Source organism: Eurosta solidaginis, chromosome 1 (assembly GCF_040869045.1).
Source record: "Eurosta solidaginis isolate ZX-2024a chromosome 1, ASM4086904v1, whole genome shotgun sequence".
Lineage (NCBI taxonomy): Eukaryota > Metazoa > Arthropoda > Insecta > Diptera > Tephritidae > Eurosta > Eurosta solidaginis.
The window spans coordinates 280838197-280864805 of NC_090319.1; the positions used below are offsets into that span (position 1 = coordinate 280838197).

The 26609-nt window shown below is 37.8% G+C and overlaps 2 protein-coding genes, 2 long non-coding RNA genes and 1 pseudogene across 21 annotated transcripts in view; 2 read left to right on the forward strand and 3 right to left on the reverse strand.

Moving 5' to 3' along the window:
* LOC137237381 (uncharacterized) overlaps window positions 1–26609 on the reverse strand; it is a 617434-nt gene that overhangs the window by 126179 nt on the left and 464646 nt on the right. The window lies entirely within an intron of this gene.
* On the forward strand, window positions 9620–10954 carry LOC137243262 (uncharacterized). The gene is made up of 3 exons (XR_010950483.1): window positions 9620–9706; window positions 9778–9976; window positions 10036–10954. It is a non-coding gene; the product is annotated as an uncharacterized lncRNA (long non-coding RNA).
* On the reverse strand, window positions 10914–12351 carry LOC137243256 (putative nuclease HARBI1; annotated as a pseudogene).
* On the forward strand, window positions 13614–15672 carry LOC137243276 (uncharacterized). Its single transcript, XR_010950487.1, has 3 exons — window positions 13614–14263; window positions 14330–14471; window positions 14542–15672. It is a non-coding gene; the product is annotated as an uncharacterized lncRNA (long non-coding RNA).
* LOC137243268 (uncharacterized) lies at window positions 15680–17168 on the reverse strand. The gene is made up of 3 exons (XM_067770779.1): window positions 17013–17168; window positions 16740–16950; window positions 15680–16681 (listed from the first exon to the last, which is right to left on the reverse strand). The coding sequence occupies exons 1-3, from the start codon at window positions 17031–17033 to the stop codon at window positions 16071–16073; spliced, it is 843 nt and encodes a 280-aa protein (XP_067626880.1). The 5' UTR covers window positions 17034–17168; the 3' UTR covers window positions 15680–16070.

Here is a 26609-nt window from a genome sequence, read left to right on the forward strand (position 1 = left end):
TCGAAGCCATAAATGACATTGCGATTAAATTTAGTTTGTTTTGGAAATATCAGGATCTGACGGAAGAAGAGCTCAGAGAAAAGGCAGCGGCATTCTGCACGATTTATGATATCGATATTTCTACGGACCTAATAGATCAAATCATTCATCTCAAAGCCATCCACTTAGCAAATTTGGGATGTGATTCGCTGCTACCATTTCAACTTCTGAACAAGTTTCTTGACTTGAAGATGGACGTATTATTTCCGAAAATCTGCATAGCATTAAGAATATTTTGCGCACTTCCAGTCAGTGTGGCTGAAGGTAAGCGATCTTTTAGTCTATAGTCTCGCGTGAAAAATTTTTTACGTTCTACTATGAGCCAAACTCGCTTGACAAGCCTTGGAACATTGGCGTTGGAGTCCAGCCTTGCTCGCAGCATTAGTTTTCAATCGGTAATTTTCATATTTGCAGACCAAAAAGCACGGAAGGTTCGTTTAAAATGGACATATTTAGAAAAGGTCAATGTAAACAAATCAAACAATGAAATCTAATATTTCATTTATGTAAGTGCTCCAGTAAATCTTATTTTATATGAAATAAAACGGACAATGTGAAGTGAAAAATTGATATATGTTATGTTATTTTTTTTTACTGGATGGAGTTTATTTTTTAGGGGAGCCCGTAAACGCGAACTGTTCCAGGGGCCCGGCTCGGCTCTCTGCGGCCCTGTCCGTTCAATGGATCGGTATCTGGTCCACCTCTTGAAAAGAATTTTTCTCTCCGTAAAAATCATCCTCGTACAACAAGGAATGTTCTTAAAGAAGTAAGGAAGGCTAAGTTCGGGTGTAACCGAACATTACATACTCAGCTGCCAAATCACAGCTTACAAAACTTTTAAATTACCTTTTTTAAAAGTGGGCGGTGCCACGCCCACTGTCCAAAATTTGACTAATTTTCTTTCTGCGTCACAAGGTCAACCCACCTAGCTAGTTGTATCGCTATATTCGTTTTTGGCAATAAATTACCGCACTTTTACGGTTTTTCGAAAATTTCGATATCGAAAAAGTGGGCGTGGTTATAGTCCGTTTTCGTTGATTTTAAATAGCGATATGAGATGAGTTCCCAGGAACTTACATACCAAATGTCATTACGATACCTCAATATTGACTCAAGTTGTCGTGTTTACGGACAGGCGGACGGACGGACTGACATGGCTAAATTAATTTCTTTTTTCTCCCATAATCAATTATAATAATTAATTATTAATAATTAATTATTTAATAATAATAATAATTATTATTAAATATAATAATTATGATAAAATTAATTCGATATGAGCACAGCTTACACAAAGTAGGAACAAATTTTAACAAGAAATTTCTTGAAAAAATAAAGGGCTGCCAAGAAAAAATATAAAAAATTGATAATCAGTTAGTTAATCAGCATACAAACTAGCATAAAAAATATACTGGAGAGTTATGTTTCCTTAGCGCACAGACATTATCACATATATACAAATATACCACAAAATATAAGTTTTGTTTATAATTTGAAGCGAAAGAGTATTTTTCAATAGATATGTGCATATTTAACCATTTATGTTTAACTTGGTAACACGCATAAAAATGCACATACATACATATTTCAAGCTGATATAAAGTGAAAATAAATACATACATTCATAGATGTACATAAATGTACTTCCGAAGTTAAATAACGCAGCCAATGCTATGTACGTACATATGTGACCCATCATGTCTCACTCAAACCAAGTTTGCGCGCACAGTTGACAGCGAATAACCACATGAACTGAATTTTTTGGGAAAAATGTTACTTTTGTTTAAACAAAAGAAATGAATAAAATATTCTTTTATGCAGAACGAATGTAAATATTTCAGAGTTTTACTGCGAAGAAGAAATATTCAAATCGATCCATCCATTTTGAAATTATAGCTGTGTAAACAAAAATTTTAAATATTTTACTAAAACAAAACTCATAACCTCTTGAAAAGTTAAGTTTTTATTTAAATTATCGTGCATATATTTATATATGTCACCTCTTAATATCAAATATGTAAAGGCGGTGGCACAATGACATTTTTCATATAGATGCGTTTAACACAAGCTTATGCATTCCAATAACATCGCTACAATCAACCAATATGTTGCGTTTGTAAATATGAAGGAACTTCAGAATTGGTAATTGAAGTTTATTACGCCTTGCCCATTCACATACAAAATTTCGGGAAACACTGTTGTAAACATTCTCCCTATACAACAAAAATACTTGCTAACATATTTTGTGTCGTATTCGATTGTTATATTGCAGTTTTTAATTGTGAAAAATTACCAAAGGGTGGGAAAAATAATTTCACTTGCAAAGTGTGCCAACACCCTTAGCCAAAGCAAATGTCAAATTCTTCTTCTTATGATTTGCTTGGAACAAAATTGGGGAGTTGGCTACTTTTCATTATCAGATGGTGCCAGTGTCGCTCATTCTACCATTCTCCATAAAAATACTTGCAATCTACTCATAATGCATAAGCATGTGTTAAACTCATCTATATGAAAAACTGCTTATGTGTCGAACCTGTAACTATATCAGTTAGATAGTTCTTTGCCGTGTACGGACGTGTTTGTTTGGGCTCTGTGCTTTTCGAGTTGTATTTCTGCTAATATACATACCTGTGAATTACTGCCGCGGTAATGCTATTGCATATTATCAACTTATGCAATTATAATATTTATGCAAAATTTTGTTTTCTTTGATAATAATTCAAGTTTTGTCTTTGATATTAATTCAAGTTAACCTTTTTAAGCGTGGTGACCGATAAGAAAACAAATTTTCTACTTTTATTGAATAAATGAGAAGTTAATATTTCACTTTAACTTTAACTTTATTTTTAACTTTCACTTTAACTTTAACATTCACTTTAGCTTTAACTTTAACGTTCACTTTAACTTTCACTTTAACTTTAACTTTAACTTTAACTTTCACTTTAACTTTAACATTCACTTTAGCTTTAACTTTAACTTTAACGTTCACTTTAACTTTAACTTTAACTTTAACTTTATCTTTAACTTTAACTTTAACTTTATCTTTAACTTTAACTTCAACTTTAACTTTAACTTTAACTTTAATTTTAACTTTAACTTTAACTTTAACTGTAACTTTAACTTTAAATTTAACTTTAACTTTAACTTTGACTTTAACTTTAACTTTAACTTTAACTTTAACCTTAACTTTAACTTTGACTTTAACTTTAACTTTCATTTTACCTTTAACTTTAACTGTATTTTTAACTTTAACTTTAACTTTCGCTTTAACTTTAACTTTAACATTCACTTTTACTTTAACTTTAACTATAACTTTAACTTTAACCTTAACTTTACTTTAACTTTAAATTTAACTTTAACTTTAACTTTAACTTTAACCTTAACTTCAACTTTAACTTTAAATTTAACTTTAACTTTAACTTTAACTTTATCTTTTACTTTAACTTTAACTTTAACTTTAGCTTTCACTTCTACTTTAACTTTAAGCTAATTTTTAACTTTAATTTTAATTTTAACTTTAACTTTAAATTTAACTTTAATTTTAACTTTAACTTAATTTTAACTTTAACTTTAGCTTTCACTTTAACTTTAACTTTAACTTAATTTTTAACTTTAACTTTAACTTTTACTTTAACTTTAAATTTAACTTTAACTTTCACTTTAACTTTAACTTTAACTTAATTTTTAACTTTAACTTTAAATTTAAATAAATTTTTAACTTTAACTTTAACACTAAATTTAACTTTAACTTCAACTTTAACTTTAAATTTAACCTTAACTTTAACTTTAACTTTATCTTTAACTTTAACTTTAACTTTAACTATAACTTTCATTTTAACTTAACTTTAACTTTATTTTTAACTTTAAATTTTGCTTTAACTTTAACATTCACTTTAACTTTAACTTTATGATCCGGGGTGGGCGTGAGCTTAGCACCTGCTAACAAGCCAACCTAATATAAACGCACGCAAGTCATTTTCTGTCAAAAATGTCTCATGCACATACAACTTGTATGAGAGCAACTCAAATTGAATTTGCTGCGTGAAAACCTAACTCGATTTCCAATTTTTGTTCTGCGTGACATTTAGATTTGACGTTTGCACACATGCTTTACATTGTCGCAACGCATGCTTATTTGGGTTAGGGCATAGCGGAATGATACAGGTGGCAGCATGGTGACATACCTACAAACATAAATAAAAATTCCATGTACTTTGTTTTTGTAAATTCGATGGACAAATGTCAAAATCGTACTGCGCCGGAAGTTGACGTATCAAATCAAATAAAAAAAGTTTATAATCAACTGTTCCATGCTGCCACCTTGTATCGTTGCGCCATGGGTTAGGGCAAAAAACGCCGGTTGTTTGCGTCATAGATGACTTGATACGAAACATTTGTTTACACTCTCAATTTTTCGCTCTCACGAGGGATTTATCTCAAATTTAAGCTGGCAACAATCACAGATAAATCCCTCACGCCAGCTGAAGCGGGTGCCAGAACAAAAAATATGCCAGCTAAAATGAAAAACGGGCCAAAAATTTCGGTAAAATTTAGTTTGACCTACAACTGTAGAATAGCGTTCAAAAATTATGGGAAAAAGGATAAAAATACTTGTTTTAGTGTAAATATTATAAATTCGAGGGTAAATATTATTTCCCATTCAGAAGTTATCACTAAAAACAGGTTTTGTAAATATGAAGTCCCGATGCAACCAGTCCATTTGGATCACAGAACCTGGAACGTCAGACATGTATGATAAGCCCTATCCACTAAATAAAGTTGACTATTATGTCTCAGGTCCGATTTACTGAAATTTCAAAAGAATATATGGTTTTCACTTTCAGTTAAATGCGTTACAATATTTGACTAATTAATTTAATCAAAATGTAAGTTTTACTTAGATTTGTTTATATTTGACTTTAGCTAGTCGTGTTATTGTAAAATAAGTTTAAAGAAATGAATATCTTACGGCTATCATTTTATTAAATGATTAAAACTATAATCGCCGAAATGTATGTCTAAAATCCCCATATTCAGATCTATTCATTTTTGTTTGGAGTGGCATCATTGACAAATGTTATAAAAAATGTGCATTTTGACAGCACTCTCTCCAAACAAAGAGTTGCAAATCCACTCATCTATGGTTTGCGTGCGCTAAAAAAACGCAGTGCTGTTTTATTAGGTTGGCTACCATATACGTATACGATAAGCGATAGCACAATGGCTACTTCGTGAAAATCAGCGACAGCTCTTTTAGTTTGATTTCGATGGTCGTACGGTGAAGAAGTGTCGCACGCGCGCTTAAAACAGAGTACCAGAGAGTGCGTGTGATACGTGTTCACCGTTCAAGCATTGAAATCAAACTAAATAAATAATTGATTTTGCTTCCGTGCTCGCTACGCGTTCGTGTTTACTTTCATATTCTCAATTTGGTAACCATGTAAATGTAGTGGTGCCCACCGCTGTTTATGATAGAGATCCAATTTTATGTATTTGGCCTGTTGCTAACACCGAACCTTTACGAATCTTTTCGAGCCTTTTCGGATCTTTTTTGACAAATATCCGTTACGGTTTTTTTTTGATTTAGTCGCCAAGCCCGCGATAAAATCTATGCAATAGCTTAAAAACGGTTTTAAAAATTATCAATTTCTGTTAGAGACTGTTAGCTACTCTAATAGCTTTATTTATTATTTATCCATTTCTCGTTGCTTCGTTCGATATGCCTTGTTGTTGTGGTCATCGAGATGAGCGCGCTCAAAGCAGTGTGCAATGTGATAAGTGCAAAAAAGTTTACCACATGCAGTGCGTTGTTGGTACATTAGCTGCTGATTTGGATTATTTTAAAAATCCAGATCAAGTTTATATTTGTGGTGACTGTGCTGTTGCTCATCATCCGGGGTGGGCGTGAGCTTAGCACCTGCTAAGCGACCATATATGTATACGATAAGCGAGAGCACAATGGCTACTTCGTCAAAATCAACGACAGCTCTTTTAGTTTGATTTCGATCATTGTTTACTATATAGTTTGGCAGCTTCAATAGAGCTTATGTTGCGAATAGAGTGGAAGGCAGTGGACTAGGCAGTCGAATGTCATATAATGAAGGAATTGATGTTCGGAGTTTTTTCAAAATTTGCCCGAAATCCTGAATCACAAAAGGGATGTGTAGTTTTGTACGAAAATGAAAAGATGTAGTTAGGTTTTGCTTATTTTTTAGCAGTAGATTTTCATTTTAAAAATATAATATACAAACCAATGTTCATATGTTCCTTCTATTACTCATTTTATCTATGGAGCTTCACATGCACTTTATAAAAACGTGCTTTTTATTTTTACGAACTTATTCCTCAATGAAAATAAATGAAACACGTATTAATGTAAGCATTAATCATGTTTATTACTTCTTAAATATTATAAATGTGTTAAAAGTAGCAGGACTAAAATAATATTGACAAATCTGATATGTCAAACTAATATTATAGAATAAAAATGATTTCATAAATTGCATGCATTTTATACATACGCATTATTTTTTTAATTTTCTCTAACTATTCGTTTTGTGCTGACTAAATTTTGCTTATGCATAACTTTCTTTGGCTATATAAGATAACAATTCCAGGGGCCGTTTTCACCATCTTCGGTGAACGCTAACAAACACCTTATTTGAAAGAAATCGTTCAGTGATTCGTTAAAAGAGGGTTACTTTAAAATAACGGACGTTAAAAGTTCCCCTGTCACATGAGGAAAAATGAAATACAACTATTTTTATAACATGAAGATAGATAGAAAATTTATTGGGGATTGCACTGCGACCGTTGATCTTTTGTTCCCTCATCAGATTGCGTCGCGTTCCAGGAGGATATATTCCACCGTCTCTCCTGATCGATCACGAAATCGACATGAATACAAAATTATGTTTTTTATTTAGTTGAACGGCGATAGAAAATCGGTTTTTTTCTAAAATGCAAGAAACTACAAGAAGAACGTAAGTTTTTAATTATTTGTGTGTTGCTTTGACGTTGACGTTGCGTTGCTTATGGATAGAAGCAATTAAAGCACGTGTGTTCAAAGTCAGATGTAGACGCAACGCAAATGCCAAAACGACGCAAAAGTCACCTTAGGCGTATTTGCTTTAGGTGTTATTTATCAATATTAATTTGATGAATGTTAGATCTCCTAAAAAGTTGAACTTAGGAAGGATACACAAGAGGCGTAGCTTCGTAGACGCCTGCAAAATATGGCATACAGCTAAGATCTCTCTACACCTCAAAATTGCTTATGCTGTGCCTAATACGCGTCTATGAAGCTATGCCTCGTGTCCATCTTCTCTTAGATTATATTTCAAAGACATTTTTTTTAGCTTTAAACTTTGTTCATAATATTTATGTACATGTCTACTACTATGGCAGTCGCTTGCATACTACTATTTCATTATTTAAAAAAAATTAAGTTCGGAAAAATGCAACCTTATCACGTGAACTCTCAAACACGTTGCCACACCATGTTGTCATTTGGGCCAAAATTTATCGAAAAAAGCACCAGTCCCCAAAAAAAAGGACCAAATTATAGTTTTATTTTATTGGTATACAAACAATTCGGCAAGTTACTAGAGTATCATATTTGTTGTAAAAAGCGAAAATTGTAGGATGTTTCAGGGGTGTCCTATATAAAATTTTAATAAAGGAGACACTTGGCTTTAGTTCAAACTGCACAAACAAAAATAAAGTGTACCTTTAGGTATTACATTTTAAAATTTTTAGGATAAGACTATGTCTTTCACCAATCTAACGTTGTGAACATAGTTTTGCTTGATTGCAATAAAATAAAATGTATAGCGCAGTTAGGTTTTAGTAAGGAACGGTTAAAAAATTTGCGTTGTGGCAAACTCAATAAATCGTAAATGAAACTAAGCAATTGTATTAATGCTATTTTTATAGATGCTTTCATTTTCACTCACAGTTTAAACTTCATACCAGAGCCTAGATTCAGTAAGTGTGAGTTTTGAACTCAGACTAAAAATGAAGCGTCTTAAAAGTTTCAACTGTATAATAATTGAATACCGATCGAAATATCTAAACACTAAAACAAGTCTTTTTCTGATAAGTGCGTTGTTTCATCAAAAATTAATGACAATGTTTATGCCCGAACATTCAACACTTCATTTTTAATGCCTCGCCTAAATTATCTCCCAAGTGAAATGTCATTGTTCTGCTACATTTTATTGATAGGGCAATTTTCGTGGTAAGAATTCCATTGGAGTAAATTGAAAATTATATGTGGGTAATAGATTTGCGGCAATTTTTTTGGCAGTGTTTTGAATTTTTGTTTCAGTGAAAAAGAAATAAAAGTACCAAAACCGTGCCGAAAAAGAACCAAAATTGAGAAAAAGGGACCAGCGGACCATACCGGGGCGGAAACGGCCATTTTTGGTCCAAATGGAGTGAAGTGGCAACCGTGTTCCCTAATGCAAGCTTCCACATCAAATACATATACATATAAGTACTTCGACATTACGAAATACATTGTCGCGTTGTGAGGCTAAGTATTTTTGCATAAAAGCTTTTTGACCACCACAATACCACAGATTAAATATAAAATTTCACAAAAATAATACATTTTTTCGAAAAATCACACAGGATATCCGCAGTCATTGTTTACGAATTTAGAAACAATGAGAATGGCAAATGCGAACGTGTATGAAATGTAACGTCAAAACGTATATGGACATGGTTGTATTTATATGCACGAAAATGCTTTAAAAATGCATGAAATTGTTAAAATAAAGTTCAAAAATAAATGATAAAAATTTTAAAATAAATAAAAAGATTCTTTTAATAACAACAAAAACCCCTTATATATTCTATATATATGTATATCAATTGGTAAGGATTATCTCACTTTAAAATTTAAGCTAAATAATCAAAAGTTTTTTTTTGAAACTGAGTCGAGAACTGTGCGTGTGAATGTGCGAATTTCACCGATCAGCTGTTAGTTGCGCTACTTGGTAAAATTTACTATGATTTCGATAGTCGTAGAGTAAGGAAGTGTCGCACGCGCGCTTAAAACAGAGTACCAAAGAGTGCGTGTGACACGTGCTCGCCATTCAAGCATTGAAATCAAACTAAATAAATAATTGATTTTGCTTTCGTGCTCGCTACGCGTTCTTGTTTACTAACACATTCTCAATTTGGTAACCGTGTAAATGTAGTGGTGCCCACCGCTACTCATCATGAAGAGTGTATTTCTTTGAATAATGCTGTCAAAGGGCAGCTACAACAACAGTATGCACCACATTACTATAATAGGGCTACATTCACGACGGCGGTGTAGCCGCCACATCTGTCATATTATTTTTACACATCTTCTTATGAGCGTCGATATTTTCGGCGCGACAGAGCAGCGCGAGAATCAATCACGAAAGCCGTTGTAGCCAGGGTGCCTACTCTGTATTGCGATGCGAAAGCAAAAATACGCGAAATCGCAAAACCGGTACTCTGTATCTTGACATTCGCATGCATATTTTGACTTTCGCATTCACATTTTGCCCATTCGCAATTTTTCTCCCTTTTCGCATTGCCGGCACTCTGTATTGCGAAAGCGAATGTCAAACAGCATTCATTTTCGCATTTTTCTTGCTACAAGTAATAGGCATTCGCATTGTACAAATATGTAAGTATTAATTGATGATTTTATAAATTGATATCTTTATATTCATTGTACATTCTTTTGAAAATTTATAGGACAACTCAAAAAACAAAACAAACACAAAAGCAACAATTCGAACTCCTAGTAGACTTCATGGCAATACACCCAGATTTGGCCAAAGGGTTACTTAAAACACCCAACGCGAAAACAACGGCCAATAATTTGTGGAAAAGAGTAACTCGCCAACTAAATGCAGCTGGACCACCGATGCGTGATATCACCGGCTGGAAAAAAGTAGGTTGGGTGATATATGTGTACTTTTAATTCTATAATGGGATTGATAAAATTTATAGGTTTGGGCTGACTACAAAGTCCATTTGAAGGCCAAAATGCGTCGCAATAAAACCAATATTGCTGGTACGGGGGCGGCCCATCTGTTTACTCCGCGCTCACCCCATTGGAACAGCAAGCTAGCGATTTGCTATCGATGGACCAAGCAGTCGACGGGATAGCTGGCACGCGGGAGTTTGGTGCGCGGCAGGCTATGACGGAAGTACCAAGTGAAATTTTGGAAGATGCTTTTAATGACGACAGCGATTCGGTTGAAATGAGTGAAGAGGAGAACGAGCAACCTTTCTTGCTACAACAACCACAGGAACCTTGCAGCCGATCGGTACTTACTCCACGCAAGAAGCAGAGTCTATTGAAAAGGCAAGTAGACAACCAAATTGAATACCAAAGCAACTCAGTAAAAGTGCTAAATGAGATTAATGACAATTTGAAAAACATTGCCAGAACGATGAGACTTAAATTAAAAATAAAAAATAAAAAGTTAAAGTTCGCCAAAGAACAATTTGTCCATAAACAGAGAATGGACCGTGAAAATTTAAGAGTCAAATTAAACAAATTAGAAATTAAAAAACAAATGTTGGATGTGGAGTTACAGGCCAACAAAGCAATATCCAAAAAGTAGTAACAGATACACAAAATTTTTTTTTTAAAGATATGTATACACATAATTTATGTACTACAAGTGGCTTAGTTTTTGTAATAAAATTTCCTTTTTATTTTCTATTTATTTACGTATGTACCTGCACATACACAGTGCATTACCGAAGTATAGTTTGGTGCACTTTTCAGTATGTATGCTATTTATATACAATTAGTATTAGTTTTTATATATATACACACTTTGTAAACCTTACTTAAATAAAAGACTGAAAACTTGCATTTAAATAATACTGAATTATATTTAGTAGTTTAAGTTGTAGGCCTCAGCAGCCGTAAAAATACATAAATAAATAACGTTAAATTTAAACCACTTTTTTATAAAGCATTTCTATTGGAAATCATGTCATTTTTTATTTGGTCTCTGATACAACTAGCAATATTTCCCATTCTATGATTTTCCACGTTTTCTGCATTTATTACGTTCACTTCTTCCGGTTCAATTTCTGAACTGGGAAGATTTTCAACTTTGAACATTATACAAATATTGTGCAGGGCACAACAAACATTTAGTATTTGTACCACTTTTGCTGGAGCATAATGCAACTCTCTTGAGGCCAAAAGGCAGCGAAATCGACCTTTCAAAACACCGAAAACTCTCTCAATGAGAGACCTTCCCTTTGAATGTCTTTGATTGAAAAAATTCTCGTCAGAATCCTCCGCAGAATTCCTGTATGGGGTAAGAAGCCATGGTTCCAACGGATATCCTGAGTCACCTGCAGATAACAAAAACATAAAGGTATTTTTAGCTGAATAGCATTCATTACCATTTATTATATGTATATATATTATGTTATATATTACATAACTATGTTAATGCGTGTATGCTACCATTACATTAAATCGATATATTAAAAAGCTTACCGAGAATTCGTTGGCCAGTATCTCCATTTTCATAGGCAGTCCTTAAATATTCGCGCTCAGCGGACAAGTGCCATATGTGCGAATCATGCGATGCACCTCCAAATTTACCATTGACCGCTCTTATTTGCATTTTGTGATCACATATCTAAAATACAACAAAACATATAGGCACAATAAAAGTAATCTTATTTAATCGAAATACACTTACGATCATTGCATTTATGCTGTGCTTAAGCTTTCGGTTAAAAAATAGATGTTCGTCTTTTGATGGCCTTATCATTTGAATGTGCGTTCCGTCCACAGCTCCGATCAAACTCGGAATTCCGCATTTAGCACAAAACCTACGGTTGGCATCCTGTTTTTCGCGATTGCTCATTGAAAAAGTAATATGCTTTGGACACAATATCGTTTCAATTGCACTGCAAACTTCCAAAATACAACTCGAAACGGTTTGCTGTGCTAATCCCGCGTGACGGTCTTGGCCAACAAGTGTTGGTATGCACCCTGACCAAGAAACGTCAACGTTGTAGAAACTTTTATTATTTCAGGAACTGCCGTTGCTCTCCGTGGGGTTTTCAACTCACTTTTAATGCTATTTATCACATACAAAAGACTTCCTTATTAAGCCGAAAAAAACCTAATGAATAGAACATAAAGCAATAGTTTATGTATGAGTAATTTTGTAACGTTTAAATTACCTTTGATAGTATGAGACTCATAATGTTGGAGTTGTCCCTTATAATCCTCCTATCAATTCTTTCTTCATTTAAATCGTCCCATAATGCTACAGAATCCATTTTTTAATTTGTTCAACAAAAATTAATCGTTAGCCGAAATTGTAATCGCCTTGTTTGTTTTGTTCTCTTTCTTTGACTTTGGTCAGTGATGCATACTCAAGCAAAAAATTAGCGAAAAATAAAAAGCGACACTGTTATACTATGTTCAAACAGAAAAATAAATTGAGGAAATTTCGATTTGAATTGAGTGCTGTTCATACAACTCGATTTAGCTTACACAATAGTAATTTGATAGCTGGTTGGCTCATCTCTACAGCTACAACATACCTTTGTTCAGACTGTCAAAATGTGCGTGTTGGTATTAGGCGAATGAAATGGAATGAAAACATAAAACTTTGTAATTTTTGTGTGTTGTAAGAAAATGTGTTCAATGTTTTGGTTTCATTTTGAGTTTGCCATCTTCTTTTGACAATCCCTACTCCAGTGAAATGAAAGACATAAAATCAGCTGATGAAATCAGCCAACCATATAGTTCAGCCATGCGCAACTGACGTTGAAATCTACTCAATAAACACACTTTACAAGGTTGTATTTGCAGTTTGAAACAATTTATTACGCAATTTTTTTTAAATTGGCAATTTATTATTACAAATTATTATATGATAAATTGCGTAATAAATTGCCCAAATAGTATAAATTGCCAATTTGGTGTGTGTTTGAACCTAGTATTAGCAATGCGACAGCGCTACAGAGTTCCAATTACCTTTCGCATCGCAATTTATTTTCGCATCGCACTGCCTTTCGCATCGCAATACAGAGTAGGCCCACAGATTAAACCTAATTCTTTTTTGGGAAGCGACTGTGAGTGGCGTCCTTTTTACTTTGTCAATAAAAACTAAAAAGGAGTAAGTAACAGATAATAAAAGCTAAAATCATTCTTTTGGATAAACATAATTAATTTTTTTTTCTAAATTTTTCGCTACTGTTTGCTGTTATTTATATTGGCGGCTGGCGCTTTCAAATTAATCAAGAAGCCAATGCTGGGCTACGGTTGTCGTCAAGTTTTGCTTTATTGTGGTCGTGATCTGTAGACGCCGTGTTGAATGTGATCAGCCCTAATGTTACTGATAAAGAGCAAAATAATGTTTTATCATATAGGTATTCTTGCTGAACTGAAAAGTTTACGAGCAGAGCAAGCAAGTCAGTTGCTGGTATTCACTCTCTGCAAGCTGGCAAAAACAAATTACTTGGCGAGTTAGAAATTATGCGCTCTGAACTTATTAATCTCCATAAGCTCTTTGATGAAGGTGTTGCTGGTTCGCTTGCTTCGCTCACATCTGTGGGCAAAGAACTGCGCCGTAGTGGTAGCAAAAATGCAAATAAAGGTAAAGCTAAAAACAACAAGCAAATAATACCTGCTGATCAGCCAAACTCTGCTAAGTCAGGCGAATGGAATAACAACACCTTGCAAGCGCATAAGATTCCGAGCCCTATTAATGATACACCAATCGACGAGTCGAACAAAAACAATGCTGAGAGCACTGAAGTGCTTGTTGATAAAGTTATTGCTGCAAAAAGTGTTGTTTGTGCAATTAAAACTAAAACTGGTGCTTCTCTCGCTTGTGCACACACTTATGCTGGTGCTGCTAGTTTGTCTTGGGCTCATTCGCTTTTGGCGCCTTTAGCTACAAGTACACACCGACAGTTACGTTCCATTGAGACTTGGGCGAGATACGGATAGAAATTTAACATGCAAATGCAACAACAGCGTTGTGATCCTGATATTTATCTGGTTCAATTTCTGATCTGTATAGCAGTTTTGTTCGTTTTGTTTTCTGTAGTAGATTTTTTGACAGCTAACCACTTTTGAGTTGGTAGAACTGAAATAAATATATGTACATATGTATATACATAAAAGATTTCGCCATATTTAACAGCAAAAACACGGAAAAGTAAACAACTTAAAGAAAATGTAAGGGAAATAGTTTTTTTACGTGCGAAACTATTTAAATGTTACTAAAATAAATTTCACTTTTAGGGAAAAGAGAATGTGGACCATGGAAGAGACTAGAGCGTTCCTAAGTGCATATATAGCAAGAAAAGATGAATTTCTCCATGCACGCAAGAGGAAATTTGGAATGCAGAATGTGATGCTAGATTTGGAGGGTCAAGGTGATTTGGTAAGTTTAAAATATGTTTAAAATATGGTTCAGTTTGATAAAAACATTTTATTTTGTACTATTTTTACAGAGCCAACCCACGACTGTCGACATGGTAGTATCCAAATTTAAAAATCTGGTGAGGGCGTATAAACAGAGCAGCGACAAGAATAGAAGAACCGGCGCTACTACTTGCAATGCGACATATTCGGATCTTCTGGACGAGATATTTGGAGATAGTCCTGTGATTTCCAACAAGCACTCTATAAATTTGTATTGAAAGCCTTTAAGCCCTAATGAAAGCTCAAGTTCGGATTCCAGCAGTTTGCAACCAACACCACGAAATTCGGAGCAAAAAGCTAGCACTTCGCAGACTACGTCAACCATTTCGGAGATAATGCCAATCACTTCAAGCGTTGATTCTTCGAGTTTGCAGCCAACAAATGGTAGCAGACACCGACTCAATTTTAAACAAAAAATGTAGGCCATAAATTTACAACAGAAAAAGGAAGCTGCTGAAAAAAAACCGAAACTGCTGGAGGATTACACCAAGAAGAGGCTGGAGAAAATGGAACAGGCGCATCAGCTTAAGCAGAAACGCCATGAAGAAAAAATTGCCATGTTAAAAGCTTTAATAGATTCTAGAAAGATGTGACCGTGTTTATGGTGAATGTATTTTTTTGTGTGATATTTTTTTTTAATAGAGAAATAAATTTTTTAGTTAAAATGTAAATATGTGATATTTTATCTATATATGGTGAAGGTATTTATAAGAATAATTGAAGTGTCTTTTTTTATCTAGTTAGAATGTAAATATGTAATATTTTGTCTGTATATAATGGAGGTATTTATAAGAATAATTAAAGTCTCGTTTTTGTTGTATTGTGTAAATAGAATAGCTTTAGAAATTTTTAGTTTTTAGTTTTTATTTTGTGTTTATAATAGTTTTAAGATAATTGTAGTCAGATGTTTTTGTTATTTTGTGTATATGGAATACTTTTACGAAAGTTTGAATTCTGACATACTTTTTTTATATTTGATGCAAACCATAGAGAAATTTATGTTATGGATTTTATGTAACCTTAGTAAACCCAAATTCACGTTGAATTTTTAACACTGTAAATATGTATTTTTTTTTTTGCAAACTTTGCGGCACAGTCAAAAGCTTTTGTTGTCTTGAATTATTTAAATAAGAACAAAGAGGATTTATTTATTGAACCATACAAAACTTTATTCTCATTATTTTCTTATATGGATTAAGATTTTCAACAAAAGAGAAGGTTTATATTTGAAGCGAGAGAAATGCTAGTGCAAATGGATAACATATAAATTTATAAGCTCTTGAAAAATTACGTCACGCCGATTTTCAGATGAATTATCTTTGTCTTCAGAACGCCCAATATTCACAACCTCTTCTTCTATCCGAGATTCATCTTCAATACTGTCGTGCTCTAAACAGCAAATGTTGTGAAAAATACATCCGCATATAATTATTTTGACCACTGAACTTAAGTCTACAATTTCGTTGAAGTGAAGTAATCGTCGGAATCTTGTTTTGAGTAGTCCGTATGCGTTTTCAACAACAATTCTTGTTGAAGAATGTATAAAATTAAATTGCCTCTATGCCGGTGTCAAAAATCCATTCTCACGAAAGGCACTTATTAACCCTTGGGAATTACCATACGCTGTGTCCCCAAGCAAAAACGAATTAAAAGGAAATTTCGATTCCACATCATCCGTCGCTTTTTCATATATGCTGGAACGTCTCAAAATTCGACTGTCGTGTAACGAGCCTGGTTCCCCGGCGAATACATCTATAAACATTTTATCCGCATCCACAACAACTTGCAACTGCGGACTATAAAATTGCTTTCGCTTGAAATAAGCGTGTTTATTTGAAACTGGAGCTTTGATATTAATATGAGAGCAATCAATGCATCCCACAAAATTCGGTATATTCTTCATCGCTTTAAATTTTCGCATATTATCTTGTACCTTGGAAGCAGAAGGCCATTGAATATATTCGTGGCCAATCGACAACAACCACTCGACCACTCTCCTTAATATTCTCCATGCGGATGATTTGGACATATTGAAAAGATTTGCAATCTCACGAAATGTATTCGTGTTTGCCATATACGATAGCAGTATATATATTTCTTTGGATGCACCAACCTTAGGCAAACCACCATGCTCCTTGTTTGTATAAAAAGAGCTTGTATTATAGCGATCTATAAAAAAAAAAGATATTGTATAAATAATGAAGGAACTTTTTTATGTAAAATTTACCAATTAACATGCGTGCCGTTGAACTATTCAGTCTAAAATTCCGTCTGAACTCTTGGTCAGTATAACTTTCTATAACTTGTAGAAAATTTGTCATTTTATCTCGCTCCTCTTCATTTTCAGAAATGTCTACTGTATTCGCAGACGAATCTAGAAATTCCTCCGTCCTACCGCTGGTGTTTGCCGATTCGGACGATGACTTTTCACACATCAGCTATAAATTTATAATTAAATGAAAAATTATAGTAATCCCTTTAAAATATTGATATTACTTACTTCAAAGAATTGATCTTCCATTTACTCTTTTTTAATTTTACGTTTTGCTATCAGCATCTTTAATTTTTGTGTACGTTTCTTCTTCTTATTTTCAACAAAACAGATGTTTTATATTAGTGCTGCCAGCTCTCATAAAGTTGATCCAGATCGTTCCAATGAGATTTGAGCCAGAGCGAGAGCTCGATAAATCAATGGAGCGGCCCTGACGTGTGTCGTACGTACGGACGTTTGCCGTACGAAATACGTTTGACCGAACCCTCAAGCCCGTAGGAATCAATGAATGCGTCTGTGTACATGTACATAACATATTTGTGTGTATTGTTTAAAGCAAAGCACTGTTGCCATTGACCAATTTGCATGCATGCTTATGCAAACATCAATTACAATTTTTCATTGCAGATGGCAGAAACAAATACTGAATTAGAATTTCTAGTTCATTTATTTGTAACCTCCAATTTTATATAACAATTTTAGGATATTTCAACAAAATTTTAAACAATCTTTAGGCCATTTTGTATAATAGCTGCAAACGGTCAAAAATCAGCGCACAAAAGTTTACTAGGCAACTCTGTCTAGTGAGAGAACGATCACCTGACACGTTCTTACGGAAAAAATTAAAATTGCTTTGATTTCTACGTTCCAGGCTACGTACGTAGGTGCGTTCAACGTCTGTGAGTTTTCGTTTACATTACACACTCATAAGTTAGGTCGTGTCAGCTGACACGTTTTTGGTACGTACGTTCGTGAGTAACTGCCGCATTATTCATCACAAAGGGCGTCGACGTCGGCCGCCGCTGTTACCAAAATTTTTTGAAGCTACAGCTGAGTTTACGCCGTTGTTCGCACAAAGCGTTGAACTTGTCGATACAGTTCAACTTCTTCCAAGTAATTTTTTCTTGATTTTCAGCATATATATTTGATTGTCAGCATATATAAAAAGCACAATATTCATACGTACATACTTACATACATGTACACAAATAATTTCAAGTTGCTTTTCCAGCATTCATACTTCTCCACTCAGAGAATATCATACGTGTTTACTCACACGTTCAAGTCGCTCTTCCAGCGACATTCTTCCAGCACATAGCAACGAGAGTTGTGTACTGCTGATCAAATTTCGCAACCTCTCATATTTGCAATTTTTTCATCTTTCTTTTCTGCACTCTCCCAACAGTGCAATCAAGCGCACTCAGCCTCACAAAAGAAACGCGACATTAAAGCGACGAAGAAGCGAATCAAAACAAACTCTTCTGTTTGTAAACATAAACAGAGAAGCTCATCTGATTCACGTGCATACGTTCGCACAAACAAACATATATACACACATACGTTTGTATATTGCGCACGTACATTTGTACTTATTCTGTCCTACAAACCTCAAAGTATTATTATTTTCTAATATATACATACCTATATATACCAGTAATTTACAAATACACGTTTATTTCCACACGTATATTTGCACGTATATATAAGTGAATTGTTTGTGATTTTTTTTAAATTTTATATTTTTTGTTTTTACAAAGCATTATACATACTATTGAATTCCGAATTTCGCGAATTTAAATTATTTAAGGAACGTCCCGTTGTCCGTGCTTGACTCTATTTTTCAAAAAACAAAAAAAAAAACACAAACACCGCCACCAATTTAAATTCCCTTTTTTTAAATTTCTGTGGCACGAAGAGTTTTCCATTCTCGAATTTTGCGAACGTTCTCTGAGCGTACAAATATTTTATTCGGTTTTTTTTTTTGGTGAAAACCGAAAAGTTTGCATAAAATGCCTCTCAGTCCCCCAAAAACGTCCGAAACCGGGACAAAATCAAAAGGTGGCCCAAAGGAAGAAACGGCCAAGGAAAGGTTCACATCCCCCCGCCGGAAATCCAAATCAGTTGACCCATCCGCGCAAAATTTCATCGCGGAAAGTGACAATGTGATGAGATACTGTGCAAAATTCAACGAAGCACCGATTCAGGATCACACTGAATCGTGTCTCATGATAAAGGACAAATCACTAGATGATTATTGGGCACGACATTGATCTGTTTACGATCTGGTATTTTCGAAACCAGACGAAAGTGTCCCTGAAAATTTTAAGAGTACAGTACAAGGCAAACAATGTGCCTGCCTTCATACGTATGAAGTGACAAAAGCAAAGATTGCCGATCAACTTTCGTTGATCAAATTATGGCAACGCCGAGTCCACCACCCCGCGTGGAACAACCCCCGGCTGAGGCAAATATTTACCTCAAAGTCCCAGCATGCGACACGGAGACCTTTTATGGTGGCTATGAAGAATGGCCCGCTTTTCGTGACATGTTCACCGCGGTGTACATTAACCACACAAGGCTCTCCCGTGCTCAGAAATTGTACCATCTCCGGTACAAAACGCAAGGCAAAGCCGGCTCCATCGTCAAACAATATGCGTTGAGCGATGATAACTTTGGCCTTGCCTGGGAAGCTTTACGGTCACGATACGAAAACAAGTGTATCTTGGTTGACAACCAGATAAAATCCTTACTGCCTCTTGCCACTATTCCATCCGAAAACAGTGAGCAACTTCAGAAATTGCAAAATACAATCAACAACTGCCTATCCGTCCTTCACTCCCAAGGAGTTACGACAGACAGTTGGGATCCGATTCTGGTGTACATTTGTTCATCAAAGCTCCCAGAAACAACCCTGTCACTTTGGGAACAATCTTTCTCTTCTCGAAGAGATCTACCCTCATGGTCACAAATGAACGACTTTTTCACCTCGAGATATGAAGTCGTTAAAATGGTCAATAGGCTGCAACCATGGAAACAAAAACCAGTCGCTCATCAAAATTCTGCGCAAAACAAGTCCTTCAACAGGACGCAAACCCTTGTGGCAGAATCTAAAAAGGAAACTTGCCAATGTTGCAACTCCCCGCACCTTATTAGATTCTGTCCACGTCTCAAACGAATGTCTGTGCAAAACCGGACACAATTCGCAAAACAAGCTAAGCTGTGCACAAACTGCCTTAGCAGCACTCATATCATCAATGAGTGCACGAGCAAGTGGTCATGTTCGACATGTCATCAACGGCATCACACGCTGTTGCATGTGAGCCCATAAGCTCCACGTTCCACCCCGCGACCGAATGCATCAAACGTGCAGCACACAACTGCTGAGTCAACATCTCCAGTTCGACAAACGCAGAATAGCTCCGATTCTACCGAGCTACCGTGTTCTTCAAAACACGCACCGGTTCAATCATTGCATGCATCCAATTATAACCAAATTCTCCTTCCTACTGATATGGTCGCAGTCGAACACGAAGGGGAATTATTTCAACTGAGAGCCCTTATTGATCAGGGCTCGGAAAGAACCTTCATTTCCTCGAAAGTTCAAAAACGGTTGAAACTTCCATTCGAACGTTCAAAGTTCGAAATTTCTGGCATGGGTGGACAAGTCGTACAAAAGTCCTCCAAGCTTTGTCCTTTGACACTGGTTGCATCCAAGGCCATGAAAAGGATAAAGGCTCATGCCATTGTATTGCCGCAACTGACAAAAAATCTGCCAACATCCACCATTAGTCGCAAAATCTGGCAGCAGTTCAAACTCCTTGAGCTCGCTGATCCCAGTTGCCATATACCGGGTCAGACTGACATGGTCTGGGCAGCGACATACTTCCACAAGATCTGCTGGAAGGTATAAAAAAGGTGTGCGGTAGCATACTTGCGCAACAAACCATTTTTGGTTGGATTCTCAGTGGTCCAATAACTGAAAATGTTGTGTCATTATCGACGCAAGTCCAAGCGTCAAACGAGACACTCAGTTCTCAACTGAGAAAATTTTGGGAAGGGGAGGAAATTCCACAACCTCCACAGATATCCCCTGAGGATCAAGCGCGTGAGCAAATATACGCAACATCCACTACATGTGCACCAAACGGTCGATACATTGTGCGACTTCCATTCAAGGAAGAGTTTCCTGAAAAACTCTCCCTCGGCAAATTCCGCCCGGCTGCTCTGCAGCAGTTTTTCAGCATGGAGCGATCGCTTCGGAAAAAGGGGGAGTTAGACATAATGTACAACAATGTGTTGCAAGAATATCTCGACCTTGATCACATGGAATCTACCTATCCATGCGAAATAACTTCGAATGGCAAGGTCTTCTCATTTTACTTGCCACATCATGCGGTAGTCAAACCAGATAAGGTCACCACCAAAGTTTGTGTGGTTTTCAACGCCTCTAAAAAATCTGGGTCAGGAAAATCCGTGAATGACGTGCTATACACTGGTCCAACTCTCCAACCAGATCTTATGATACTAATTCTACAGTGGCGTATGCATAAGTATGTGTTCAATGGATACATTAAAAAAATGTAACGTCAGATCCTCATACACGAGGACGATAAAGATTTTCAGCCAATCCTATTTCGCAAATCGGCCAACTCCATTTTTAGCGATTTCAATCTGAAAACGGTTACATTCGGCGTCAATTGCGCACCATATCTCGCTATTCGTACGTTACATCAACTATCCGATGACATGAAAGCGTCATTTCCGTTGGCTGCAACAATTCTCAAGACGCAAACGTATGTCGACGACATCCTATCAGGAAGTCATACCATCGATAACGCCACTGAATCACTCGTTCAAGTGATAAACCCCCTAAAATCAGCTGGTTTCATACTAAAGAAATTAACGGCTAATCACACGGCCATATTAGAACAGTTTCCGAAGGAGGATCTTCTAGACTCCAACTTCTTGAAATATGAGAGCACTTCCAATACCAAAACTCTTGGCATTCGATGAAACGCGCTCACGGACAAATTTTCATACACCATTCTGCCGGAACACAGCCAAAATGCGGTCACAAAGCGACAAATTTTATCCTCTGTTGCAAAACTTTTTGAACCGGCAGGACGGCTGTCGCCATTTATGATCCAGGCCAAGATGCTTCTCCAAGAAATCTGGCTGGATGGCAGCGATTGGGATGAAAGCGCTAAGCCCGCAAAATTATCAAAATGGCAACATTTCTCAGAAAACCTGCCAGCCATTTGCCACATCGAAATCCCTCGATGGGTTAATGTCGTTCCAGGGCAAGACACCTAATACCACGGGTTCTGTGATGCCTCGGAAAAACCATATTGCGCAGCGATTTACATCTGCACACATGTGGGCAACCAAATAAAATCTTCACTTTTGGTTGCGAAAGGCAAAGTTGCCCCCATAAAAACTGTAAGCTTACCCCGCTTAGAGCTATGTGGTGCAGTCCTACTCGCCAAACTGGCTTCAACTGTTCGAAAACAGCTCGACTTACAAGCATGCAAGACATTCTTATAGTCAGATTCTGTGATTGTACTAGCCTGGCTAGAAAAATCTCCATCGACCTGGAAAACTTATGTGGCCAACAGTACCTCTCAAATTCGAGAATATCTTCCTAGCGGCACCTGGCGCCACGTATCTAGCCAAGACAACCCTGCTGATCTTGGCACACGTGGTTGCAAGCCGCATGATTTGATAGACTCTTCACTTTGGTGGCACGGACCACAATGGCTTTCTTGCCACATTTCGGCATGGCCAAAGCCGAAAGCAGGTAGCGCTTCTCCACCCGAGAGACGCAAGGTCGAAGCATATCACGCACTGGAGGAAGAGGACGATATTCCTCAACGTTTCTCCTCGTACTCTCGAGCTCTCCGTGTGATTGCATACGTGTTCCGCTTTGCGAATAATGCGTGCAACCAATCCAAATCGGTGGCAACAACACATAATCCCCATCTGACTTACAAAGAGTTGCAACATGTGAAAACGCGGCTTGTGGCAATGACACAATCTCGCCATTTCGGGGCGGAAAAGAGCGCCTTACAAAACAATATGCCAATAAGCAAGAAGAGTTCCCTTCTGGCTCTTGACCCATTTCTGGATGGATACGGACTCCTACGTATCGGTGGAAGATTGGAACATTCTACAATGCAGTACAACGAGAAGCATCCAGTAATCCTTCCTCCGGATTCAAGGCTCTGCCAGTTGTATCTAGAGTTTTTACACCGCCTGCTTTTTCATGCAGAAATGCGGTTAATGCTCCAAATGGTGAGGCAAGAGTACTACGTACCAAAACTAAAGCCTCTTATAAAGAAATGCATTTTTCAATGCAAATCTTGCACGCTTTTCAAACAGAAAACGCGCACGCAAATAATGGCAGCTCTTCCACCTTAGCGCTGCAATTTCTCACTCCCCTTTTCCACAACAGGAGTAGACTTTGCAGGTCCATTCCAAATAAAAGCATCGGTTCTTAGGTCGACCACTATCATAAAAGGGTACGTGGCTGTATTCGTCTGTTTTTCCACAAAGGCACTACACCTCGAGCTATGTTCGGACCTTACTACTGAAGCCTTTCGAGCAGCATTCGCCCGAATCGTTGGCAGACGAGTTTATCCCTCAAAAATGATGAGCAACAATGGTAAAACGTTCATTGGCTCTCAGCGCACACTCGAACGCGACTTCGTTGAATTTCTTAACGAATGCTCTGCGGAGATTGTGCAGAAATATGCCCCCAGGGAATAAACTGGCAGTATATTCCACCCAGCGCCCCTCATATGGGCGGCTTGTGGGAATCCGCAGTAAAAAGTTTTAAACCCCACTTCAAAAAAACCGCTGCATCCCACAAGTTTATATTCGAAGAATTCACGACGCTGTTGGTACGTATTGAAGCAGTTCTCAATTCGAGGCCTCTAACCTCACTATCCCAGGACCCAGCTGATTTCACAGCGCTCACTCCGGGTCACTTCCTTCGAGGTGCACCGCTATTAGCCATTCCTGAGATAAACGCGGAAGACCTCTCCTGGATAAATCGATGGGAAAAACTTAAATCGCTTCGTTACCAATTCAGTCGACGCTGGAAAGAGGATTATCTGAAGGACTTTCAGAAGCGCTATAAATGGCAAACGCCACAGAGAAATCCTCAACCAGGCGACCTCCTCGTAATTAAAGAAGATTCACTCCCACCCACCGATTGGCGTCTGGGACGAATCGAGAACGTTCGCCTCGGCCCTGACAACCATGTTCGGGTTGTAGAGGTTCGCACCCAAAATGGGCTTGTCATGCGCCCCTTAGTTAAACCGTGCTTTCTTCCAATGGAGCACTCTTCGCGCCCGGCACTATAACTTATATACGCTTTCCTTGTATATTAAAATTTCCGTATTAAATGTCCGCTTATCATCCGCTGTATCAAACTACTTCTCGTTTCTCTGTCTGCTCTTGTACTTTCAGGACGACACCATCATGGCATCTCGACCAGCATGTCCACTGGCTCCCACGGCAGAGACCGACAACTGCCTTCAGTGTCGGCTCTGCCATCGCTACCACGCGCTGCGGACCTGCCCGGCTTTTAAGGCGATTATTGTTATAATTGCTTAGCCCTCACACATACAACGGGTGAATGCGACTCCCGAGGGTCGTGCAAAATTTGCGGTCTGGCAATCACACCCTCCTACACGAGGGGCCGAAAGGACGACGAGGGCAGCACAAAGCCCCAACTTTAAAAAAAGGGGGAGTAACGCGAAAACCGAAATCAGCGAAGAAGAAAGGAGAGAAAAATCCCACCTGCGCCTGTAGGGCACAAAAGGCGCACCCGGCAACCAAGCCCGCGGCAACCCCCAAAACGGAGCGGACGGCCAAGCGCACGATCGCGCGCACTTCACAAGGTCTGCAAACGGCGCAACACCAGTCGCGCCTTAGATACGACCATCCGCTCCCTGCAGGAACTGCAGAAGGTGCTCACTAGCACCTCCCTGCAGGGCGGGCAGGATGTTTAAGCCGCCTACATCCCTAATTAGACGGCGGCGCGCGCCATCCTTACGCGCAGCCGTGCGCGGTAAATTAGAAGGTGCCAACACCCACGAAGCGCCATCGCCATCAACAGAACGGCAACCGACCGGCAGTCAAGCATTATTAACCGGCAATCGCGGACGCGCTCAATACTTTGCATATCTTTGTACTTATTTTGAATATTTCTATACCTATTGGCTTTGAGTTTGTAAGAAGTAAAAAGTTGAAGTTTGAAATTAATTTATAACAATTAAAGTAATAAAATTAGTGAATTTATAACGTTTTCGAAAAAAAACCTATTAAACTTTTTTTTGTTCCCGACTGTGGAGTGTAGCGAAGAAAGATCAGGTGAAGTGTGTTCACCCCTGCTGTCCGCCTGCAGATTGTTTGAATGCCATAGATCGTGATGGGCATTGAAATCGCCTAAGATAATGCGATTATCGCCAGTGAGTAGTGCTCTGATATTAGGGCGGTATCCACTAAGGCAACAGGTGGCAGAAGGGATGTAGATGTTGATGATTTTTAGGTTTATATCGGCCGACCGGACAGATAAGCCGTGACGTTCTAAGACACTGTCCCTGCGGCCGATGTCGGGGCCAAATATATTATATTGCACGGAGTGGTGTATGATAAACGGGAGACCGCATCCATTTCATCTTTCGTGATCTTTTCTGTGGACATTATACCCAGAATATGTCGGCAGAGCAGATCTTGCTGTGAGTTTAGTCTCTTGAATCGCAGCGATGCGGATGTGATGCCGCTTCATGAGATCGACTATCTCCGTGATCTTGCCAGTTAATCCATTACAGTTTAACTGCAGAATTCTGGAGTGCAGCGGGGGAGACGTCGTCACTCTAGAAGTAAGTGACGGGTGACTACGCCTGGGTTGTTAAAGGCTAGGACGCAATTGCTGTTGTGGCCCTTGGACTGGACGTCCCTGGGTAAGCAATGGGGTAGCCGGTATATTTGGGTTTCCGGCCTGGCAACATGGCGCAATGAAGCCAGTCGAGAGTTTCCGTCGCGGAGACCAGAACATCTCTGAGAGTGGGGCGGTCCAAGGCAGGCCGCAAACATATATATTATGTGCTGGCAAACGGTGCAAAAGGTGGTAGGGACTAAGATTCTGTTTCCCTGACCAACACGATTGCTGTCAGAAAAGAGGGGTGAAGAAGACGGCTACCGACTCTACTATGGAGATTGTGGTTATGAGTGGGAGCCGCCGTGTGAGCTGGTGGCGCCGTGGGGCGCGAGCAGCAGCGGGTAATTTTTGTGGCTTGCTGAGCAGCAGATCTGCTGGAAGGTATTTGGTGCGCTGAGGCGTAGACTACGGGACGTCTTTGGGCGTGAACGGCAAGGAGCCGCAAAATATTTATAAAAGTTTCGAGGACGTCGGTTTTTGGGATCTAGCCCAGAACCACCTTTCCGATGCAACCATCCCTTGCACGTGACACACTGACAAGAGTATGACCGTCCTAAAAAGATTATTTGTCGGCAAACGCAGCAAAACCATTTCTCAGGACCGGGGTCAGGAGAAGGACGCGGATTGGGTTCGATACCTTCCTGGAGCAGGAGAGTATGGCGCAGTCCCGCTGCAAGTATCTGCTGAGAGGATGACAATTTGCGGGAGGGACGCAACAAATTAAATGAGGCTACACTGAAATTACAGCCCTTGGTCGAGAAAAATCCCGAGTCTCTCCGGTACATAGAACCGGCTGCCTTTGGAAGCGTCATATTTTGATAAAATATCTGCTCTTTAAACCCCTGGGAAACTTTCCATATTCATAACTCCCAATTCGT

Bases quoted from the DNA above. Each gene is read 5' to 3' on its own strand.
- LOC137243268 (XM_067770779.1), bottom strand. From the start codon at position 17,033: ATGGAAGATCAATTCTTTGAA. The intron at 16,951-17,012 runs GTAAGTAATATC...ATAAATTTATAG, and splicing joins TGGAAGATCAATTCTTTGAA to CTGATGTGTGAAAAGTCATC. The intron at 16,682-16,739 runs GTAAATTTTACA...TTTTTTTTATAG, and splicing joins AACGGCACGCATGTTAATTG to ATCGCTATAATACAAGCTCT.